The sequence below is a fragment of the Eschscholzia californica genome, unplaced genomic scaffold, assembly GCF_041429995.1.
Source record: "Eschscholzia californica isolate CP2 unplaced genomic scaffold, dmEscCali1.0.p SCAF_6, whole genome shotgun sequence".
Taxonomy (NCBI): domain Eukaryota; kingdom Viridiplantae; phylum Streptophyta; class Magnoliopsida; order Ranunculales; family Papaveraceae; genus Eschscholzia; species Eschscholzia californica.
Window position 1 is genome coordinate 33,991,599 of NW_028238483.1, and position 20,103 is coordinate 34,011,701.

General features: G+C 35.9%; 1 protein-coding gene across 2 annotated transcripts; it reads right to left on the bottom strand.

The window, feature by feature from the left end:
* Nucleotides 1-1,408: 1,408 nt before the first annotated feature.
* On the bottom strand, nt 1,409-19,668 carry LOC147533917 (structural maintenance of chromosomes protein 6B-like). Of its 2 annotated transcripts, XM_086647084.1 has the most exons (29): nt 19,424-19,668; nt 19,235-19,377; nt 18,998-19,103; nt 18,731-18,864; nt 17,392-17,447; nt 15,568-15,654; nt 15,022-15,342; nt 13,141-13,260; nt 12,361-12,495; nt 10,392-10,468; nt 10,221-10,296; nt 9,308-9,382; nt 8,800-8,904; nt 7,692-7,861; nt 7,508-7,610; nt 7,296-7,408; nt 6,934-7,138; nt 4,614-4,745; nt 4,402-4,516; nt 4,219-4,304; nt 4,040-4,135; nt 3,819-3,955; nt 3,616-3,718; nt 3,205-3,284; nt 2,970-3,048; nt 2,775-2,832; nt 2,536-2,633; nt 2,343-2,437; nt 1,409-1,644 (listed from the first exon to the last, which is right to left on the bottom strand). In XM_086647084.1, the coding sequence occupies exons 2-29, from the start codon at nt 19,299-19,301 to the stop codon at nt 1,587-1,589; spliced, it is 3,087 nt and encodes a 1,028-aa protein (XP_086503210.1). In that variant the 5' UTR covers nt 19,302-19,377; nt 19,424-19,668; the 3' UTR covers nt 1,409-1,586. The 2 variants fall into 2 exon arrangements, with proteins under 2 accessions (XP_086503210.1, XP_086503209.1); XM_086647083.1 differs by having other exon boundaries at nt 19,235-19,538.
* Between the last annotated feature and the right edge of the window lie 435 nt (nt 19,669-20,103).

Below are 20,103 nucleotides of genomic sequence, written 5' to 3' on the forward strand. Positions count from 1 at the left end.
AAACAAATTAGAAAAATAAACTCACGATCTTCTCTATCCGGGAGGGGATTTTTCTATTCTCCGTAATAGTGGAGGAGACTGTCTCTCCAATTGTTGAGTATATTTTCTTAAAATTCAAATTTAAGACCATATTCGATATCTGAATTGATTTGTGTCTGATTTTATTATGTTCATTTCTATCTAACTCTTATTCTGGTGTGCAACTTGTGTTAAACTTTATTTTGGCCGACTCTGAGTTCATTTGGGTAAGGTACAGAGTAAGTTTAAATTAAGATTCATGGTTTGAATCGCGTAAAATGACTATCAGACTCTGAGTCCCATGCTGTCTCTTAGCAGTTGTTATGGTGAGTGAGGAAATTTATCTCTAGCCTCTCTAAATTAGAGAGCATTCTTCTTATAGGGAAGAGAGAATTCTCTCATTATGTATTCAACTCGACAGAACTTTACCACTTGAACCCTGATATGGGGGCCGACACGAGAGTTTCACATTAAACCCTGCACTGATCCAGAGGCGAAAAAAGAGGTGAACTCGAGATTGTGGAGGGTGGTCTGCATAGCCGCCTTGACACCTTGAGCCCACTTCGCCTCGAGGCAGGGAAGGGGTGTAAACATGATGCCATGTGGGTCGACATCTAGGCTTGATGGTCTTTTGGTTTAGGTTTAGAAAAACCCTACACAATATGAAAGAGATCTAGTAGCTGTTTAGTTCATTTAGTTTATTGATAAAATTTTAGTGTTTCAATTATTCTCGTAAGTTTTCGAAATTTTTAAGTTTTGGACATTCTATCATTTTCTTGGTTTTTCATCTGCGTCAAAGTTTGTTTTACCCAAATTGGTTAAGTTTCCAAAAATCACAAGATTGTTGGTCTTTTGGGGCCATGGGGACTTAAGAGGCAGGAGTGCATCTGAAATTCCGTCATGACCGTGTTCCATATCAAAAGGACATAACCATAACTATCACAACCCACTGCTCGAGCAAGCGTAGGAGATAAGCTGAGGAAGATATGCTGCAGAATGCCACGGCTGCTAACCCTATACGGTTTGGAGGGGGTTCTGTAGTGGGGTTGTAAGAAAAAAAAAAGGGACGTTGACAGCAAAAGCGCACTGCAGAAAAAGAGTAGAGATAGGAAAGTGTGAAGATAAGAGATAAAGAAGATGGTGTGGACTAATGATGGTGATGGGGTTGATTGATTGTGGTGGTGGTGCCGTGGTGGTTAAAGCTGCTAGAGGCAGATAAACAGGCCGGGCAAGACCCCACGCCATCAGCTTAATCTTATGTTCTTAATGTGGCGTGTACCAGTAAATCGGTAATATCCTTCTCACTCAGAAAAGTAAGACTTTAGGTAGGTTTCTAAAAACATTGTCTGCTCATACAACTCTAAAACTTCCACAGAACAAAACCCAAAAATTTCTTCGATAATAAAATCCTTCCATATATATATAAATCTAAATCACTTTGTTCACAACTATCAGTCATAGTTAGGTTAAACTAAATTACCCATTAAACAAAAGATCAGAATATTTTAATTAGATTGCTTTACATTGAGAACCGTTTGGTAGAAGCAAAAACCCACAACCTTCAGAAATCAAGATCGAGGGGCTGCCATCTGCTGCTTCTTAACTCTGTCAGTTGATTTCACCATGCTGAATTCACACCACAACCAACAAACGCTGTTATTCAATCTTCGAAATGACAAATATATATTTTATGTAATTTACATGCATATATATATATATATATATATATATATATATATATATGGAAGAATTTGGTCCCACTGATTTCATATTTCATCTGTCTTGGTAATAAAGACATGTCAGATATTTTTCAGCCTTGTGCTCCTGTACAGAACTGGGCAAACCAGAGCAAATCTAACCCAACATGAGCGAATTTGTGCAAAGTTCACATTGGAAAAAAAACTGTGCAAGCCCGACCTTGCATACAAAGCTGAAGCCTATAAAAATTTGGTAGATCCTTCTTCACAAAGGAAAAGTTGGGATAGAAAGCTTTTCTTTCTCAATAGAAAAGAAATTAGTTTAGTCCTTATTCGTATCTCATTTCTATGAGTTGCTTCTCAAAATCTATTGTGAAAATAGTTAGCTTTCTCTTTTACCAAATACCTTCATATAAGAATTATGAAAAACGAGTATGTCTATCCATATAAAAGTGCAATCCCAAACGTAAGACTAAATTAAATTTGTCGTCTAGACCGTCAAATGAAGTAATGAATGTAGATACACAAATAAGCTGGCTACAATAAAGATGCAGTCAAGACATATCAGCAGTACTTGTGCGTGTGTATGTCAGTGTGTGTGTAAGGTTGCATGGTTACAAGGATAACCTGATATCATGAGGTGTGATGAATATCCACTGAGAACCTTGTCTCACTGCAAAATCCACCAGAGTGTCCAAGCTTATCTTCCGACTAACAGCGTCCTGAAACACAAATGGGTGGGCCATGAACAACTCAAACTAATGATCAATGTAACAATTATCATCATAACTGATAAACGATGTATTTACAGAAACCATACCATAAACACATCAAACTCATCCATAGCTCTAAATGGAGCCTCTGTCATTTCATGTAGAGCTAATGCAAAGCATAAAGTAGAGAAAGAACGTTCCCCACCTAAAAGAGGAACACCGAAGTTATGTACACAACTTCATAAAGAAACCGAATATCATGAAACTATATTTCCTCGCACATGGAATTGTATTGAGGAATTGTTGTGTTACTGATTAAATTAACAAGGAAAATGTTATTAAAAACCTGAAAGGCCTCTAGTATCACGAACGGTTTTGCTGGATGCATCCTGTGGCATCTTTATCTTCAAAATATAAGAAGGAAATCAACAATTAGTCGGGATGACGAAGGGAGGAAGTACTTCCAAAATTTCGAAACTCACTAATACATGTGCTGATAAGTCGGAAAATATGATATATCTTTTAGAACAAGTTAACTTACTTCCACCGAAAGGGTTTTTTCTTCATAACTGATTTTAATGTGCCCACTGATTCCCTTTTTCCTCAAATGCCCATTGAATCTAGTAGAAATGCAATACTTAGATGAGGAAATGCAAATTGCAAATAAAATGAAGGAAATAAAAACAAAATTTTGTAAAGAAACATAGTCCAAATATAGACCACCATATAGGGTAAGTTACTGGTTCAATATCTACTTAAAGAAGAAATGTACATACTGCCAAGTCAACTGACGCTTCAAAAGGCTAGCATTCCTCTGGAATTTACTCCAACGTAAATCTAGTGCTTTCTGACACGCCTGCATAATGGAGCATTTTTACAATAACTGAAACCTTTAGATAATGTAAGTAACAAATAACAATAACTGTTTCAAAAGGAAAACAAAAAAAAGAGGGAACTTATAGTTATTGTTTCGTTTTTCAGGTGTAGTTAGCAGGTTTTATCATTTTAGTGTTGTACATGAGTATGTCAATCATTGATTCATTCAAGCTACAAGACTAATTTCAGATTAAAGTTGACAATAAAAAAATGTCTCTGTTTAACGATTGTTAATCATTCTTTTTATATAAACCGACCAATATCAACAATTCAATAGCTAAAGAAAAGATGAGAAAAAGAGAAGAAGTCACATTCAACTTGTCGCGATATGCTTCATATGTTCGTTGCTTTCTCAGAATTTTGCGCTCTTTCTTCTCATATAACGCTCTTAGGTCCTCTATTGATTCTGAGTACCTGAAAAGTAAACATCCCTTCCATAAACTTAATATCATCAAGTACATCAAACAACAAGTCAACACTTATATAAGGTTTCAGAATTTGCACAGGAGATTACCGCTGGGACTCTTGTTGATGTCTTTGATTTAGTCTGTTTAATTGTGCGCTAAGTTGCTCAGGAGTATTACCTATGACCCCTCCCAAAGCTTCCACTTCACTCTCAGGGCAGATAATGGATGCCTTCTTACAGCTCTCCTGCACGTTTTAGCAAATATATAGAAGACAGACAGTGAAGGTTTATGCTTGTACACTCGATAAATAATTAAAAGTGGTGTAGACCTGACGGTTAAGCTGAAGTTCCTGATATTGTGTTTCTGCTTCTTTGATATCAGGAAGAACCTTATTCTGCATGAGCCCTTCATAATGAGATTTCTCCTGGCATGGGAAATTTTGCATATTAGATATCAATGACATCAAGTAATAATACTAAACATTCGCAATAACCTTGCAGCAAATACCGTTTGTGCAGAAGAGAGATCTCCTTCAGCGGTCACCAGCTCTCGCTCAGCTTTCTCGAAGGCATCAACATCTCCTTTTGCTGACTCTAATTATCCCAACATACACGTGGAAATTTTATAAACATAAATAGATATAACTGACATAATCTCAATGCATTGAGAAAAAATAACCAACTAACGTACCACATAGATTCTCAAATGATCGTTTTAAGTTGTTGGCTTTTACTTCTGAATCCTTAATTCTCACTTCCAACTCCTCCAAAAACAATTTCTTTTCATCTATTTCCTCTTGGATTTTCTAGGTGATAATCATAAAAGGAGAACTGTTAATTATGAAGACCAAAATAATGGAACATATCTGAAAGAAACTGGGGTTAGAAGCAAAAAAGGAAAACCATGGTTTCTTCACGGAGCTCATCCACATTAGATGTAGGAGACGAATTAGCCTCGGCAGCAAAAGAATTCTTCAGATCCCGCATGGCTAATTGCTTTGACTCTAAATCCCTCTCTGTGTTTAGACGTCGTTTCTAATAGAAACAACAAAAAGATAGTTAAAGAAAAGTAGTATCTAATCACAATCCAACAAAGCAACGAGTAAATTAAATACAAGTAGCAATAACAGAAAACAAAACAAGTAAACAAAATATATAACATGGGAATGCCCTTAAATATATTGCAGCATTCCCCTCTTTCAACACAAACTTTTCCCCAAACTTTGCCCTTGTAATTATTTTTAAAGGTCGAACTTAAAACTTGATTCTTTCGCCGCAATTCCTATGACTTCAATGTATGAGTGCCGGATTGTTAGTCTGTGAGTGGAAGGAACTCTAAATAGGATCCTTTGTATGTCCATCAAAATGATGTGTTTTAGGTTTAAAACCTTATACATATTACACGAAACCAAACATGTTAGTACAGTTTAACAGTATTGTCACTATCAACGTTAGTGGGTTCTATCAGTTCTGGGACAGGAGATGTAACAGCGAAAGAATACTGGCACCAGATCATAGCATATGCAAGAACAGCTCTTCTACGTACGCTTAACGACTTGTTGCCTTTAAACTTCCACGGGATTCCATTCAAATGACATGTCATCATTCTCTTTAAGGCTTGGTCCCTCTTCTTTTTCTTGTTAATATTCAAGGAGTATAGGAGGTAACTCAAACTAAAAAAAACTCTTTTTTGCTGCAACTGCAAGATTAATAATACTGGAAGGCTAAGGGATAGGCAATGGAAGTCAGCCTCGTCAACCTACTCATTGAGGGTCTACTGCCATCTCTTTCAAACACTTGGCGAGGCTCCACATAGATCCACAACTGGAGTTTTCCAAATTTTCCAAACACTTAATTAATGTAACTACAGACTAATACAGATCACTGTCCACAGGGTTTCCTAGGTATGACAATCTTACTAGAGGATTGCTCACTCCAACACCAAATTTGATGTCAATGTGACAGTAGAAGCATCACTAGAGATTTATGATCTTTAAATAAATGAAACATCATCTCAAGAGATCAATAAATTAATCTATTCACCAAAACAACTAACAAAGTAAACTCTAAGCTAAAATTTGGAGTAGCAACTCTTTATACAGCTAAATTTACCAAAGATTCCAAAACATACCAAAACTCAAAGAGCAGATAACCTAAACTTAATTTATGAGATCTTAAAGCTCTCCTCACAGTAAATAAACAAAGAAAAATGAAGCCTAACACAAATAAGCAACAACTAATCAGACAAAAGAAAAAGTGAATATAATAAATAAACAAAAGAAGCTCTAATGTGGGGAAAGCCCTTGAAAGGATCTTCATTACCTCATGCCCTCAAGAAAAAAAATTCTCAGAGAAACATTTAATCTGTGGCAGAAAGAAAATCGGGGAAATTGAGTCATATTTTTCCCCATTTGGGGAAATTGTAAAGTGAAGGATAAATTTTCTTTCCCTTGAAGGAGGCTATCAACGAAGAATCTTATTTTTCCGAAATTGTTTTCTTGTCTCCAAAGAGAAAAAGGCCAATCCACCAGAGTTTAAAGAGACAAATGAAACAACATATAGTATTATTCGTAAATGTCACAGTACCCGCAAGTGCCAGATCCACAAGCCTGGTGCTAATATGTATCGACATGACAAAAAATCGACAAAGGTATCATGCCCTCTATGGTTACTTACTAGTCAATAAGTTGTAAAATGGTTCTACTGCAACGGAGTTACCTAGTACATATAATAAAAGAGAACTACACATGACAGGTAGCTTACCGCAGACTGAAGCTCCAAAAGTACTAAAACTATGACATATTGACATGCAAAACTATAGAGCTAAAGATGCATATAGCAGAAGACTATTAAACCCCCTCATGGACTAGAGTATCCTGATGTAGTCTCCTATGAACTTAATCTATTATAACAAACTTATCTACTTCGATAACTAGATAGATCTCAATAATAAGCAGTTAAATAAAGATGAAAGGTAACAATGTCCTATCTCTGTTGCAGACTATACACTCGAGTTTTGAGGAAGATACGCTACTTGGCTTTCAAATAAGTTAAGACATCTGCTGCTATCAGTTATCTTACCCGGTTGCATTATCAACTAATTGAAGAAGTTGACCAAGCAGGGGTAGATAAATCTTACTTCATCTCCAGCCGTACTAAACCAATCATTATTGAAAACTCTTTCAAGAAGTTTATATAGTAACATGAATGACAAAATTATTACTTTTATACTTTGTAGTTTCCCCTGAAGATCCTGAATGTTTTCGTCTGCAGCTCTTTTCCTGACCCGAGCTTGTCTGATTTCCTCCTGCATCACTGATGCATCCTTCTCAAAGTTCACAATTTGATCATCAAATGAAGCACATAACCGGCCAGATCTTATCCTCTTGTTTGGAGGAAGTACGGTCTGAACTGACAAACGAGAAAACCTGAAAGGCAAAGAAGCAATTTGTGTTAGTAGAGTCTTCACTTATTTTTACAATCAAGCAGCATGTGCTAGCTACACTTGCTACCTATGCACAAGTGCACAACAATTGAGTACAATTGCTATATTACAACAAATAAAAGTTAAATTCCATATCTTACATTCTAAACCCCTCTGATGTATAAACCTCCTTAAGGTTTGAAACCCTTTGCTCAAATGCAACCTGCTTCCCAACTTCGTAATTGCTAACGAGCACTTGCCTCTCAGCATGACCCTGCAAAAATTGCACGCACAATGCTAAGCTAATTAGTCAAACAATATAGGGACACCGGCTATAGAAGGATTTCCTAAAAGGCTAAACCCAGCTAAATACCATATCCACCAACACATTCATTACAGTAGGATTATCTGATTGTAGAACAGAAAGTGTTGTAGGGTGCCTAGTTTGGGGAAGCATGTGATTCGGAATATTCAACCTACAAAACAGATTCAGTTATTAACTAGCAATGTCAAGCGGAAATCAATGCATTTTAAACTCTGAACCATTTAGAACTTACCTAGGTCTAGAAAAATCATAAATGATAATCTGAAGATAGTGGTAGTTAGCTTCTTTAGCGCATGATCGTAAAAGGAGAGAATCTTTATGATCCGTGACAATAAAAGCATTTAGCAATTTCCCTATAGCATTTTCCACTGCCAAAGCCCAGGTATCCCCATCAACAAGGTTCTGCATTATAAGGATTGAGATATCATTGAAGACGTGCTAGCTATTAACTAAAACATTATATTCCTGCATTTTTACTACCCAGATATCATTTTACAGTAAAATTGATCTAATAACAGGAAACAAAGTAGTACTTGTACTGCTGTAGAAATATTTTCTGCTCTTAGTGTAAACTAGCAACTTAAGATGTCCAATGAAGATTCTAGAAACTTGCAAGACTCCACTAACCAATATTCACCATTCAAGCACCAATTGATATACTCCACAACGAACACAAACTAGTAGGATGAAATGAGGAGTTAAAGTTCAAAATATTTCGGCCAAAATTACCGAAATATTCCATTTCCATGTGTACCGAAATTTAGCGACTTTCTTTTAACAATGTCTGATCAAGGAATTAAATTTCAAAATATTTTGGCCGAAACGACCGAAATGTTTCCATTTCCATGCCCACCGAAACCGAAATTTCATTCCTTAGGATGAAATAGAAAATTCAAACCCAAATCACAGGAACTGGCTTTAGTAGGTAAACTGCATAGACTTTTATTACGGCAAACTGACTCAGTTCATTGCCCAGGAGAAAGATTTAAGACCAACATGCACTATGAAACAATATATGGATTGGAATAAATTGAAATTGTAAGATTCTCTTATCTCCCAAGCCAAGGTGAAACATCAGAGCCATGAATATTCTAATAGTAAAAAATGGTAATATGAGATATGCAGCCATGACAATTTTTGTTTGGAAGATTATGTGAATAGAAGTTTGAGTGATTCAATGGAGAACCTGAGAACTTAACTAGAAAAAACAAAAGAAAACGAACAAAGGTAATGAAAGAAAGTATGTCACGCCAGCATTAATAAAATATTGTGCAATTCAAGCAAACTGATCATCTCATCTATCTGGAAAACGCATGCAAATGTCTGCATCAACTACTCACCACGTGAGCCCCAATGGGGCCGATAGGAGGCATTCTGAATCTTCTATGGTGCCTTTCAATTGCACGTAAAAGATTAATTACTCTATCTCCCCCAAAAGCAGTCACCTAACAAAGAACGGACGTTTAAAATATTCAACGACAAAAGTAGAAGTTAGGATAGTCATAGAAGAAACTACAAGCTTATTGTGTCATTAGCAACTGATAAATTTCACTATCCAGTGTTTTCTCAAAAGTTGTCCAGGTACTCCTCAGAAAATAAGATGCCCACTTCTTGATAAAATACATTCATACAAATTTTCAGAAAAAAAAAAAATTGGAGGCTCTTACCTGACTACATACATATAATAATATGCTTAAAATAATGTTTGGTTTTGCAGGTAAATACCGAGCAGCTATACCACCGTCTTACAAATGAACCAGTTAATCATAATTTATACCTATAAGTGCCAGAAATAGTCTAGTGCTTTCAACTACAGTAACATGGGTATCTAGTACAGTGAACTCAAACCTTGTTAGTTCGGTGCTGATTCAGATCACGTATATGGGAAACAATCTCAGCATGCCTTCTTTCACCATCTTGAACCTAGAGACATCGAAGCATAATGCCATTGCTAAATACAATCTTGAACTACAAATTTTCCAAGTAAAATGTACATATAAAACTCGGAACAGAAGAAAACAATGTCATGAACTCCGAAAGAATTGTAGTTATTTATTAACTTCATAAATCTTGCAGGTAAATAACGAGCGCTATGATGATCTAGAGAAGAACTAAGAAATACCAGAATCTTGACAGAGTAAAGATTCATGCCTTCTAAAAACTTATTCTTTTAATTTCATTTTCGTCCTCAAATTTTACTGCATTTGCCGGACAACTATATTAGGGTTTAAGTATGTGGCTAATGCTCTCTAAAAATAATTGTGCTTTGATTTTTAAATTCTTGAAAATAATTGTGCTTTGATTTTTAAATTCTTGCCACAAGTAGTACATAAAGAACTGATTTACCTCCTCTTTTAAATTAACCATTCATTTTCTGCAGTATATTACTGATAACATCCTCCAAATGGTTCCCATGTACAAATAAAACACGTAGCTACCCTCCAAACAAAATAAATATCCATAGTTTTTGCATGCTACAATCATGCCCTATTTACTAAAGCAAGTATTTTCGGAAGGCACCTAAGGTGACCCCGTACCCTATCAGTGGGAGTTTAGCACTTTCGAATAAAAGATAATCCCAGGTTGCATATTTCCTTGTATTTTTCCTTTTTTCTTCCACTATTGTTGGTTATTTCCTTTTATTTAGCTTATTTTGATGTTCTTAATCTTAGTTTTGGCGCTCTTCGGCTTTGCTACATTAATAATTGTGTTTGCTTATTAAATTACTAATTTAATATTACATATTTCAATCATATAATACCTCTGACGCAATCTGTTTAATGGCGTTTACTGCCATTGATAGCTCTTCAGCTAGGACATTCTCCTCTTCCTTCAACCTACAAAAGTAGAATACTTACTAATATATTGATAGGTATCCTTTCTGGCAGCTAAGTGTAAAGCTGGACAAGCAAACACAGATAATGGGGCAGACCTTGTAAGACAAGAAGTAGCTGCGTCAACCTCACCTTGGAGTCCCAATAATTGTTCCTCTATTTCAGATTCTTCAGCCTGTAGTAAAACATTATAAGAAACGTAAACTAATACCATATTGAACTGATTTAGAAGAATATCAATAATCTAACGGTAGCTGCATACAACAAAATGGAGAATCCAAATCTGAAGTCCATCACATAATTAATTTTTGCAGTTCAAAGATGTGCTAGTAGCCAAGATGGATGCTTATATATAGAGAAATAAATGGAAATGAGTATTTTATTCTTTTGCCATAAAAGGACAGGAAGTATAGTAAAAGCTAAAACAAAATAAAGCTTTATCAAGTGCATCATAAATGTTGGAAGCCCATGACATTTAAAGTTTTTACACTTGAAAAGGTATCACATAGTCGTTCCTCCATTTAGACATCATTGATTCATTTCTTCACAAATTAATATGAAAATAACCGGCGCTAACGAGTAAATAGCCAGAAGAGCAGAAGCGTTTCAATTTTGTCAACAAACAAAACATATTTACAGATAAATTTTGGTAGAAACCCTTAACTCAAACCAAAATCCAAATGCGGCACAACTGAAGGTATGAACAGAATCGATGATCCTCATAGAGATGGCTTTGGAAAACACTCCAAAGTAGTCCCAGCGAACATGAATTAATGAGCGAATGACCTGATTCATCTATTAAAAACCTAAGTGTTGGAGCAATAGTAGCCAACTTTAATATACGGATGAACACATGAATAGAGGTCCAAAACCTTAGGCATGAGTTTTTGGTATAGTTCATGATTCCCTGGTTGTTGGGACTTCATTTATCCAATTAGGCTGCATCGTGTGCTACATCACCCTTGAAACCATTCAAGAGTTCGGCAGTTATTACTAAAGTAAGAAATCAGGTGGATAAGAAGAAGCCGTTTATTCTGTTTTACTGAGTCAACCACTAAAACCTTCCTGATAAACTGCAATGCACACGATTTATTTTTGAGGATATATTTTGCTGAATATTTATTTTAAGACATTTTGAAGAACACTTCGATATTTTTTCAGTGAAGTGGATTATTTTAGATAAAATTTAAGTTATTGCCTAAACCTCTGTATTTGCCTCCCCATACGAGTTCACATCAGAACCACATTTAGTATGCTACCGAGACTTTACTATGGAGTTATTCGTACGAGGAACAGAGTATTGTAATTTTTACCATGATTGTAGTTTTTTCTGGAAAAAGTTGATAGCATGAAAGAACTCAATTGAGTATTTATATAAGTTTAATTAAAGTAAACCTCTCATGAATGTTCCACCGGCACATGTACATGATTCTCAATGAAGAGGGAGAATTTTTGAATAATAATGAATAGGGAGAATGGAAAATAACACGTTGAAGAATAGAGGAAAGATGAGTTATCAATGAAGGGAAACTCATAGTGCACTTCTATCTGAGCCAGTAACACTGAAGTCAAACTCATCTTGTATTAGAAAAGAAACCACTGACGACCCAAGCAAGAAAAAAGCGACAAAGTGTCTCGGAGATGGAAACCACCAACTATCCTACTACGACATCAGCAACTTTAAGACAAGGAGACAAATACAAAGAAGCAAAATCTGAAGCTGCACAGAAGTCATAAAAAGTTATACGTGGGAATGAGTAATGAAGGACAATGTTTTGTGATTTGTCACAATGATCTTGTAGCTATCAGATGGTTATCGTCAACACTGTCATCCCTACCTGAATTTCTTTCGATATCCTAAACTATATTTTGGGAAATATTATCCAACATGACAGAAAATTAGACATGGATAGAAGCGTAGGTTATATGTAGAAAAATTTATAATAAAAAAGAAGCTTGTAAAACAAACTCATGCAAAGCAAATTAACAGGTCATTAGAGAAGATCCATTTAAATATAGCTCCTTGGTGAACATTTACTGAGCAGCTAGCAAGTTGGAAATAAGAACCTGAGTATTTTTTACGTGCTGCTGTTGAAAATCATAGATTTGATTCTCAAGCGATCTAACACGCTTGAGCAACTTCTGGAGAAAACTAGTTTTGCGCTTATGTTCTTCATCAAGCTCGAGCCTCTCTTTTGTAGCCTGAGAAAAAAGAAAAATAATAGTCAATGGAACTACATAAGAAAAAAAAATTGGAGTAAAAACACAATAGAAATAAGATGTATAAAAAACAGATGTAAGCTCACCAACCTAATCAATTACATGCATGGATGGATGCTAGATTGAATAAAAGAAACGTCATAGTATTTAAATGTTGCTTCCATTGCATAGTTCTAAGTTTTTTTTTGAAAGATTAGATTGAATATAAGGAAGAAGAAAGAATATACAGCGAGAAAGAAAAGATGAGGACTTGGGAAACTTGTTACATTACCCAAGTGTCCCAATTAACAACCATATCAAAAAAAGAAACATCCTTGAATTCTATAGCAATCCTAGACCAAGCGAATATAGTTCCTTTGATATCTTCTAAGTTTCCATCACATTTGTAGTAGTATGTTATTTTTAAATCAATGTTTCCACTCTACATCTTCTTCCAACCTAATTTTGGTGGAAATTTACAGCCTCGAGGCATTGCAAAGAAGATTGGAGTTCTTCATGATCATTGAGGGGCCCGAAGAACTACTATTTAAAACACATGAGGAACTTCAATTTGTACGACAAGTAGATAAAATCATCCTCTCCTAAATATCTCTTACTCGTCTTTCCAGACAAAGTGCTCCAACATACCAAGGCAAGATCTTGACGTAATTCATCTTTCATTCTTCGAAACTCTGATGTCTTCTCCATCATACTCGCAATTTGACTTTTCTTCTCCCTCAAACGTTGGTTCAATTCCTCGACCTTACCCTGTAAAACAGATGTAGCACAGGTATTCAGCCTACCAAAATACCAATAGAAGTGAACCTCAAATATTAATTGACAGGAAATCTGAAATTAAAGGAAAGTACAAAAAGCACTATTTGACAATACAGATAATGACTATGAAAACATTATTCATTAATGATTTCGAACACAAAATCCTTCACCAAAACATGTATGCACACAGGTTGCAGAAATCCATGGAAGAACAAAATGAAGCCAGTGATACTAGACATCACCAAGAAGATAAGTTGCATAGAAGTAAAGCTATATTAATATTGCATACTTGCACGGAACGGCTTAACTGCAAACATAGAAGATGCAATCATGACCCAAAAACAATAAATCAAATGCTCATAAAATTGTTGCGAATTTCTACAGCCTACAAGATTCTGATTATAAACCAAAATATGCAAAAAAAAAAAAAGACACATAGAAGTAGCATATACTCTCTGCTTTTACCATTGACCTTTCCCGGTAGGAACTTATCAGTTATAGGAAGGATATAACTTGGAACTGAGAAAAACATCTATCAAGCCTTACAGCCAGATTGTTTACAACATCAGGATAACCTTTAAAACAATTTATGTCATTTTAGAATATTGAGGTTATATAGTTGACTCGAAAGGTTATCAAGCGCAGAAAGCGGGGCAGAGCAGAGGAATCGGGATGAGTAGGGCAAGGCGCCTATATGGATATATGGTTATATAACAGCTGATATTATAAAGTATGGCTGTTTCATGTACACATTATAGAATGCATAATAAACTAGTCAATTAAATTAAAAGATAATGATACATTAGTAGATACAGTAGAATATAGTTATATGAATGACCAATATCAAACTTTAATGCGGTCATGTGAAAGGCGATGAATCAGGGAGGTGGCGCGCCAAAATAAATAGCCCCTTGGAGGCATGGCAGATTAACGGTGTTGCCAAAATATACACCTGGTAGAAATCCTAAATTTGTCAGAAATCCTAAATATAAACATGAGAAGCCAAGCGAATATAATATGATTCTGATCTACACTTTTTCTCCTCTAGTTTATCTTTCTCCATATATGTTACTGGCTTAGCAGTTCTTTGAACCACTTCAGCTAAGATGTGCTAACCATGACTAAACTAAACTACTTACTTATCTTATGCCTACAAGAAGTCTCAAATTTGCTAGATATCGTGGGTAGCAATTCTAAGAGAGCCTTAGTATGTTTTGACGTCTTTTTCATGGATTTACCTGCGAACATACAACTGAGACTTATTGCTCGATGAAGATATGTTTTCTTTAAGTTTTGTTTTTTTGAACGCAAGATGACGTAGAATAAAAACGTTTACAATGTTCAGACCATTACAGAAATAGAAAAAACTAAAGCATAAAGGACTAAACACGAAACAAAGTTAACCACATAGGGGCGATAATACACAAGTCACAAGTGTTACTCCTAGAGGACCAGATAGATGCCAAATTATGAATTTGTTTTCTTTAAGTTGGGACTTAGATTTTATGAATTTGTTAGGAAGACCTGCTATGTACTATAACGGAGTAAACCTCCATTAAAGCTACCTCAGACGAGTTTACATCAATTTCGCTGAAGCCTTACCACAAAAGAGAACCTAATGTTCAGCCATTTAACAAGAATCAATTAAACAGCATCCAGTAAGCAGTTGAAAAAACATAAACTTCAATCGACATGTTGAGGGCACAAAGTAAGAATCAAGTCTTGGAAGGAACAAGGAAGTATTGCATTTACCAACTGCCGATCAATTCTGCCTTGACATGTAGGTATACGTTCTTTTAACTTTTCTATCCTGGAAGCTTGTTCCGTGATTTGCTTGTCAACATCATATACCCATGACCATGCTAGTTTCTTTTTTAATTGTTGTATCTGCTGAGAGATCTCCTCAACGTGTTCCATGCTTTTGATCTTTGCTTTCAGTTCATTCAGTTCCTTTACGACGGGTCTTATTGTAGACTCCAGCCCATCAACTTGCGCATTAGCGTCATCCAGCAGATGCCTAATATTTTGTAGTAGTTCATTTACTTGATGAAGAAGTGTAGCCTTGAAAAAGAACTGCACAACAATTACGTAAAGTAGTCCACAATTAACTTGATAAATTTTAGACATGTATAAAGCAACTGTCTGTCGAGTACAGACCTAGCTACCAAATCAGTAAACAAAAAGAACCTCTTCTCCATGACAGAAACTACAAATGTAGAAAGGCCAATAAGCACTCCTGAACTAAAACCCCAACACTACAAAAGGACCTAAACCTCATAGAATACAAAAGACGGTCACCTTAAATTTCTCTTTGTCATTTCCAGAATGTAAGAATTCTCTGCTTTTGTCTTGACTCATTATTACGCACGGATTTTCAACATCAATCTGCAAAAAGAGGAGCATGTCATTGAACTTTGAATATACAAGATACTAGAGAAAATACCTGGGATCAGAGAGACACTAAGATAGAATGGAGATATTGCACTTTGCAGATAAATACCAAACTAAAGTGCAAGAATGCAGAAAAACATAACATGCATAGGGAAATAAAAATTCAAGCTTGTTAAATAAGTTTTCATCAATTCTGTGCATTTACGTTTAAATGAAATATCTTCACCGAAACCGTGGACCTCAATACAGCAAACAGAAAGCAATTTCTCCTCTGAAAGGGTAAATGCATCATCAAACTCTTAAAGGCTCGTTTTATAGGGCTACGATGGTGTTATCTACATTGTACACAACTACAGTAATACCTACAGAACTACATCAGTACAACTTGCTAAGATCATTTGAATCTTACCTTTCTTTTAGCTCATAGTTAATACTGTCTTTAAACCTACATTAATATGTATTGTTTAAAAAATGAAAATCTGAAAAAATATATTGAAGAGAAAAGCTGTACAAAGCAAAAGATCCTGATTCCAACATTGGGGATCAGACCCTAAGACCGGAGGACAAACCCTCCGCCCTTACCCAAAAAAAAAATAATTGTGTCCCAGTAACCCACATAACTGAATAAGACAATGAATTTGCCCAACTCTGTCCTCTGGTCCAATGGAATTTAGTCACTTTAACAATATCAGTTCTAGCATGCGAAAAAATCAGTGACCCTTAAATATAACAATACTTCCGGCTTTTAAAATGCTCCAAACTATTGCAATTACATAGTCCTATTCGCTTGTAATTTCAACAGTACGAGTTAATCGGCAAAAACATATTCTATTAATGGTGTGCAGATCCCGTATGTATATCCTCAAATCTCCTAGAAACACAACGCCCTGGGAACGTGTACAGTTATTTTCAGCATTCATTAAAATTTTTCAAAAAGAAAAAGAAGATAAACTAGAAGGATGAGGAGGATAAAAATTAATTCAGTCTAATTAGGAAGAGTTTTAACATAATGCACAGCCTCGCAAATCCTAACAGTCACTCATTGAACAATCACAAATGCACGTGAAGGCACTGACTTCCAAGATTCAACCACAAAATATCCTCAATCATCTACTTAAGCCTCTAATGGTATAACAAGTATGGTCCCCTTATTCAGCAAAAATTGCATTTTTCCATGATTAGATTTAAGGTCAAAAATGCGTCTTCCCTTGGTATAGATGTGAAATGCAACACCAACTTTAATTATGCCAACTTCGTGTCCCTAAGTGGTCCATCACGCTAGCAACTCGAACCCTTCAGTATGTCGGCCCAAACCAGGCTTGCTGAACTAGGCTATAGCTTTAATTTTAATTATGCCAACTTCGTGTCCCTAAGTAGTCCATCACACTAGCAACTCGAACCCTTCAATATGTCGACCCAAACCAGGCTTGCTGAACTAGGCTAATTTTACTACCACCCTCAAGCGGGCCAGAAAAAGTCCAAGCACCAGCTACTTGGTCAAAAGAACTTAGCGGAAGGATGTACCACTGAAGTATCTGCAATAAATGATTCTAGTGATGGGAGAAACTTAAAGGTTGTTCTTAATTAGCCAAATGGATCATGTGACATTTACAATATGGTCTAATCTTTCTTAGGCAATAAAACGAACACGAATCTGCTTCAGCATTACAAAACAATTACATATGATGATATATTGAGCATCAGGCAAGAAGTAGATAGTGAACCACTCACATTAAAATGATCTACAAGCTCCAGAAGATCATCTCTCCGACTTGAAACTTTTTTACCTGCAGAAGAACAAGTATGTAAGCCACGAAAACTACTTAGATTAAACAGTGACATTATGAAAGTTGAAGTAATGATGAACAGATAAAAGAACAAGTTCAACGGAATCATGTACAAAGACGTTAAGAACTTCAAGTGTTCACTGTTCAAGCAAGCATATGTTAGTATCACAGTGAGACCAAGAAACTGATGCAATTGTGATATGAAATCGAATTGTTCTCTTCCGATAAAGAGAAAAGGATTTCAACGCAATAGCTTCATATTTCTCAATCAAAGACAGTTCTATGGAAACACAGCAACTGCCTTTTATTGATCACCAGTCAAGTAATTCATACCGTGTTTCTAACATGATGCTATACGAGCACCAAGTAATAATATTATGACAGATTTATACAAAAGACTCGATAGTATGTTTTGTCGTAATAGATGAAATAAGAATAACACTTGTCAAATCTATCTCTACAAAACGATGGGAACTCTCGTGCTGAAGCTACAGCACTACAAACAAGAATTACAACACAGAACTTGCATCATGCGCTTAATACATCCTCAATCGTCATGAAGGGGCACAGGGAGGAGATACATCTCCAATCAAGTTTTAAATTAAGACTAAGAAGACCTGGAATTGTACATGTAATCAATAACCTTTAGCCAGTATCACATACAAAAAAAATTACTAGCTACACTAGCTCCCAGTATCAATTTAAAATCAAACTAGAACCTAATATTAAACGACTACTACAGAAATGTAATGCTTATATGCTAAAATTGCATGCCTAGTGGATTTTTTGAAAATTGCATGCCTAGTGGATGAAGTATAAAAACTTGCTTTTAAACTACCTATGCACTAAAAGTATAAAAACTTTGATTCATTCAAGCATCAATATCAACACCTACTCCCTCACAAATGTCCTAATCAATGGGCGGAGGTTAAAGTATCATCCTGTAAGGCAACCCTTGTACAAATGCCAAGTGTGATTTCATAAGCACTTCGCTTGTGATGATACAACGGCGTCGACAAAATTCAAATGCAGTAACAGAGATAGTATGAACACAATTATGGAGTAGACCAACAACACAGGAATTGGAATTTCTGAAGTACATGTAGAATTTAAATAGATTTATTTGTTTGAACTTCGAATAAATGTATCAAAATGGAGAAGCAGAGATATAACTAGAAATTATGTCCCCTAGAGAAATACAAAAAGGTAATAAATAGCGAGAGAAATATCAAATGCGCATAGACATATATCAATACTGTCGCATGCGAAGGCAAAAATTCAACCTTGGCAATCTTTTAAGGTAATAGCGCCTCCAGATTCTGAAATTCTACGTTCAACAATTATAGCGTCACCATAGGTATCTGGCTTAAAAGCCTCTTCTCCTTGATTTCTAATTTCCACACGAACAAGAGCATAACTGCAAAAAATCGTAGCGATTACCAACCTAAACATGCAAATTTTGGTCTATTTAAAAGCTTCTTCTTTATCAAAAAGAAGCTAATACGATTTGATCCTTCTCTCTCGAGAATACAAGGGTATAAAACTCGAACCTACAACCCGTCTTTATAAAATCCTTCAATGTTGAAGCCCTTTGTGTGCCTTTAGCTCGACAACCAAATGCAATACATAAGGCAGTCAGAATGGCGCTCTTTCCACCTGCAAAATTTCAGGGAAAATAAACTGATATGCTAAATAGGTTTCACAAGAGATTTATCTATATGAGATATGATTGAGAAAAAAAATATATATAGGGGAAGAGAAGTGTTAGAAAGTTAGATAAAACTTACTTCCATTCTGACCAGTAATAAAATTAACAGATTCACCTAGTTCAATATCCATGCTACTGTGACACATGAAATTTTCTACATGGATCTTCGTTACAATCCCTGCTAATGGTCGGTGGGAAGTTGAGATGGGGTTTGAAGAAACCCTAGAATCGTCCATTTTAATTCTAGGGTTTCTAGAGATGGCGAAACGAGGATGAACTGGAGATCGAGGATATGCTAGAAAGGATGGGAAACCTAGATGGATGAAGGATAGTGTCTTCTACTGGGAGAGGCTACTCTACTTCGTTTGGACTAGTGGCGGGAAAGTAAGTAGAAGTGAGAGACATAAACCGCGCGAAAGCCCTTCATGGCGAATCTCAACCTCCTGTTAAAAAAATTGTCGATTCTTTCGGGCACCGTAACTCCGTCAGTCTCCGGGTTCGTAGAGACCTATCAAGATTGACTTTGCACGACATTTACAATTTTAACCCAAAAGTTTACTGAATTTTGTCTCGTACTCTTTATCTTCTCGTCACTTTCACAATCACCGCATTTGCCCGTTAGGCCACCAACATCATTTCTGACCACCGACCACCACTCCCACATCTTTGATACAGTGATATCCTCTCTTCGTCTTTCTCCTTCTCTTTATCTTTCATGCCCGTTCTCTCCCTTTATCTCCTACATTTCTTTATCTCACTCTTTGTTGTTCCCCTTTCTCACTCACTAATATCTTTGTCGGTCCCTATGTCTCTCGCTATTTTTATCTCTATCTATTTCTCTCTCTCTTTCTCGTTCTTTCATTTCTGGCGAACGGATGTTTTCCTTTCTTCAGAACCCCCTTCGTTTGAGTTGAAGGGGACGTCGAGAAGGTGATACCTTCCTCGAAG

What these genes read in the sequence shown, in the direction of transcription:
- LOC147533917 (XM_086647083.1), bottom strand. Translation starts at nt 19,391, where the DNA reads ATGGACGATTCTAGGGTTTCTTCAAACCCCATCTCAACTTCCCACCGA. An exon ending in ATCAGCACCGAACTAACAAG is followed by an intron (nt 8,905 to 9,307) that starts GTTTGAGTTCAC and finishes GTTCTTTGTTAG; the next exon opens with GTGACTGCTTTTGGGGGAGA. An exon ending in TGATACTAGAGGCCTTTCAG is followed by an intron (nt 2,634 to 2,774) that starts GTTTTTAATAAC and finishes TTCCTCTTTTAG; the next exon opens with GTGGGGAACGTTCTTTCTCT.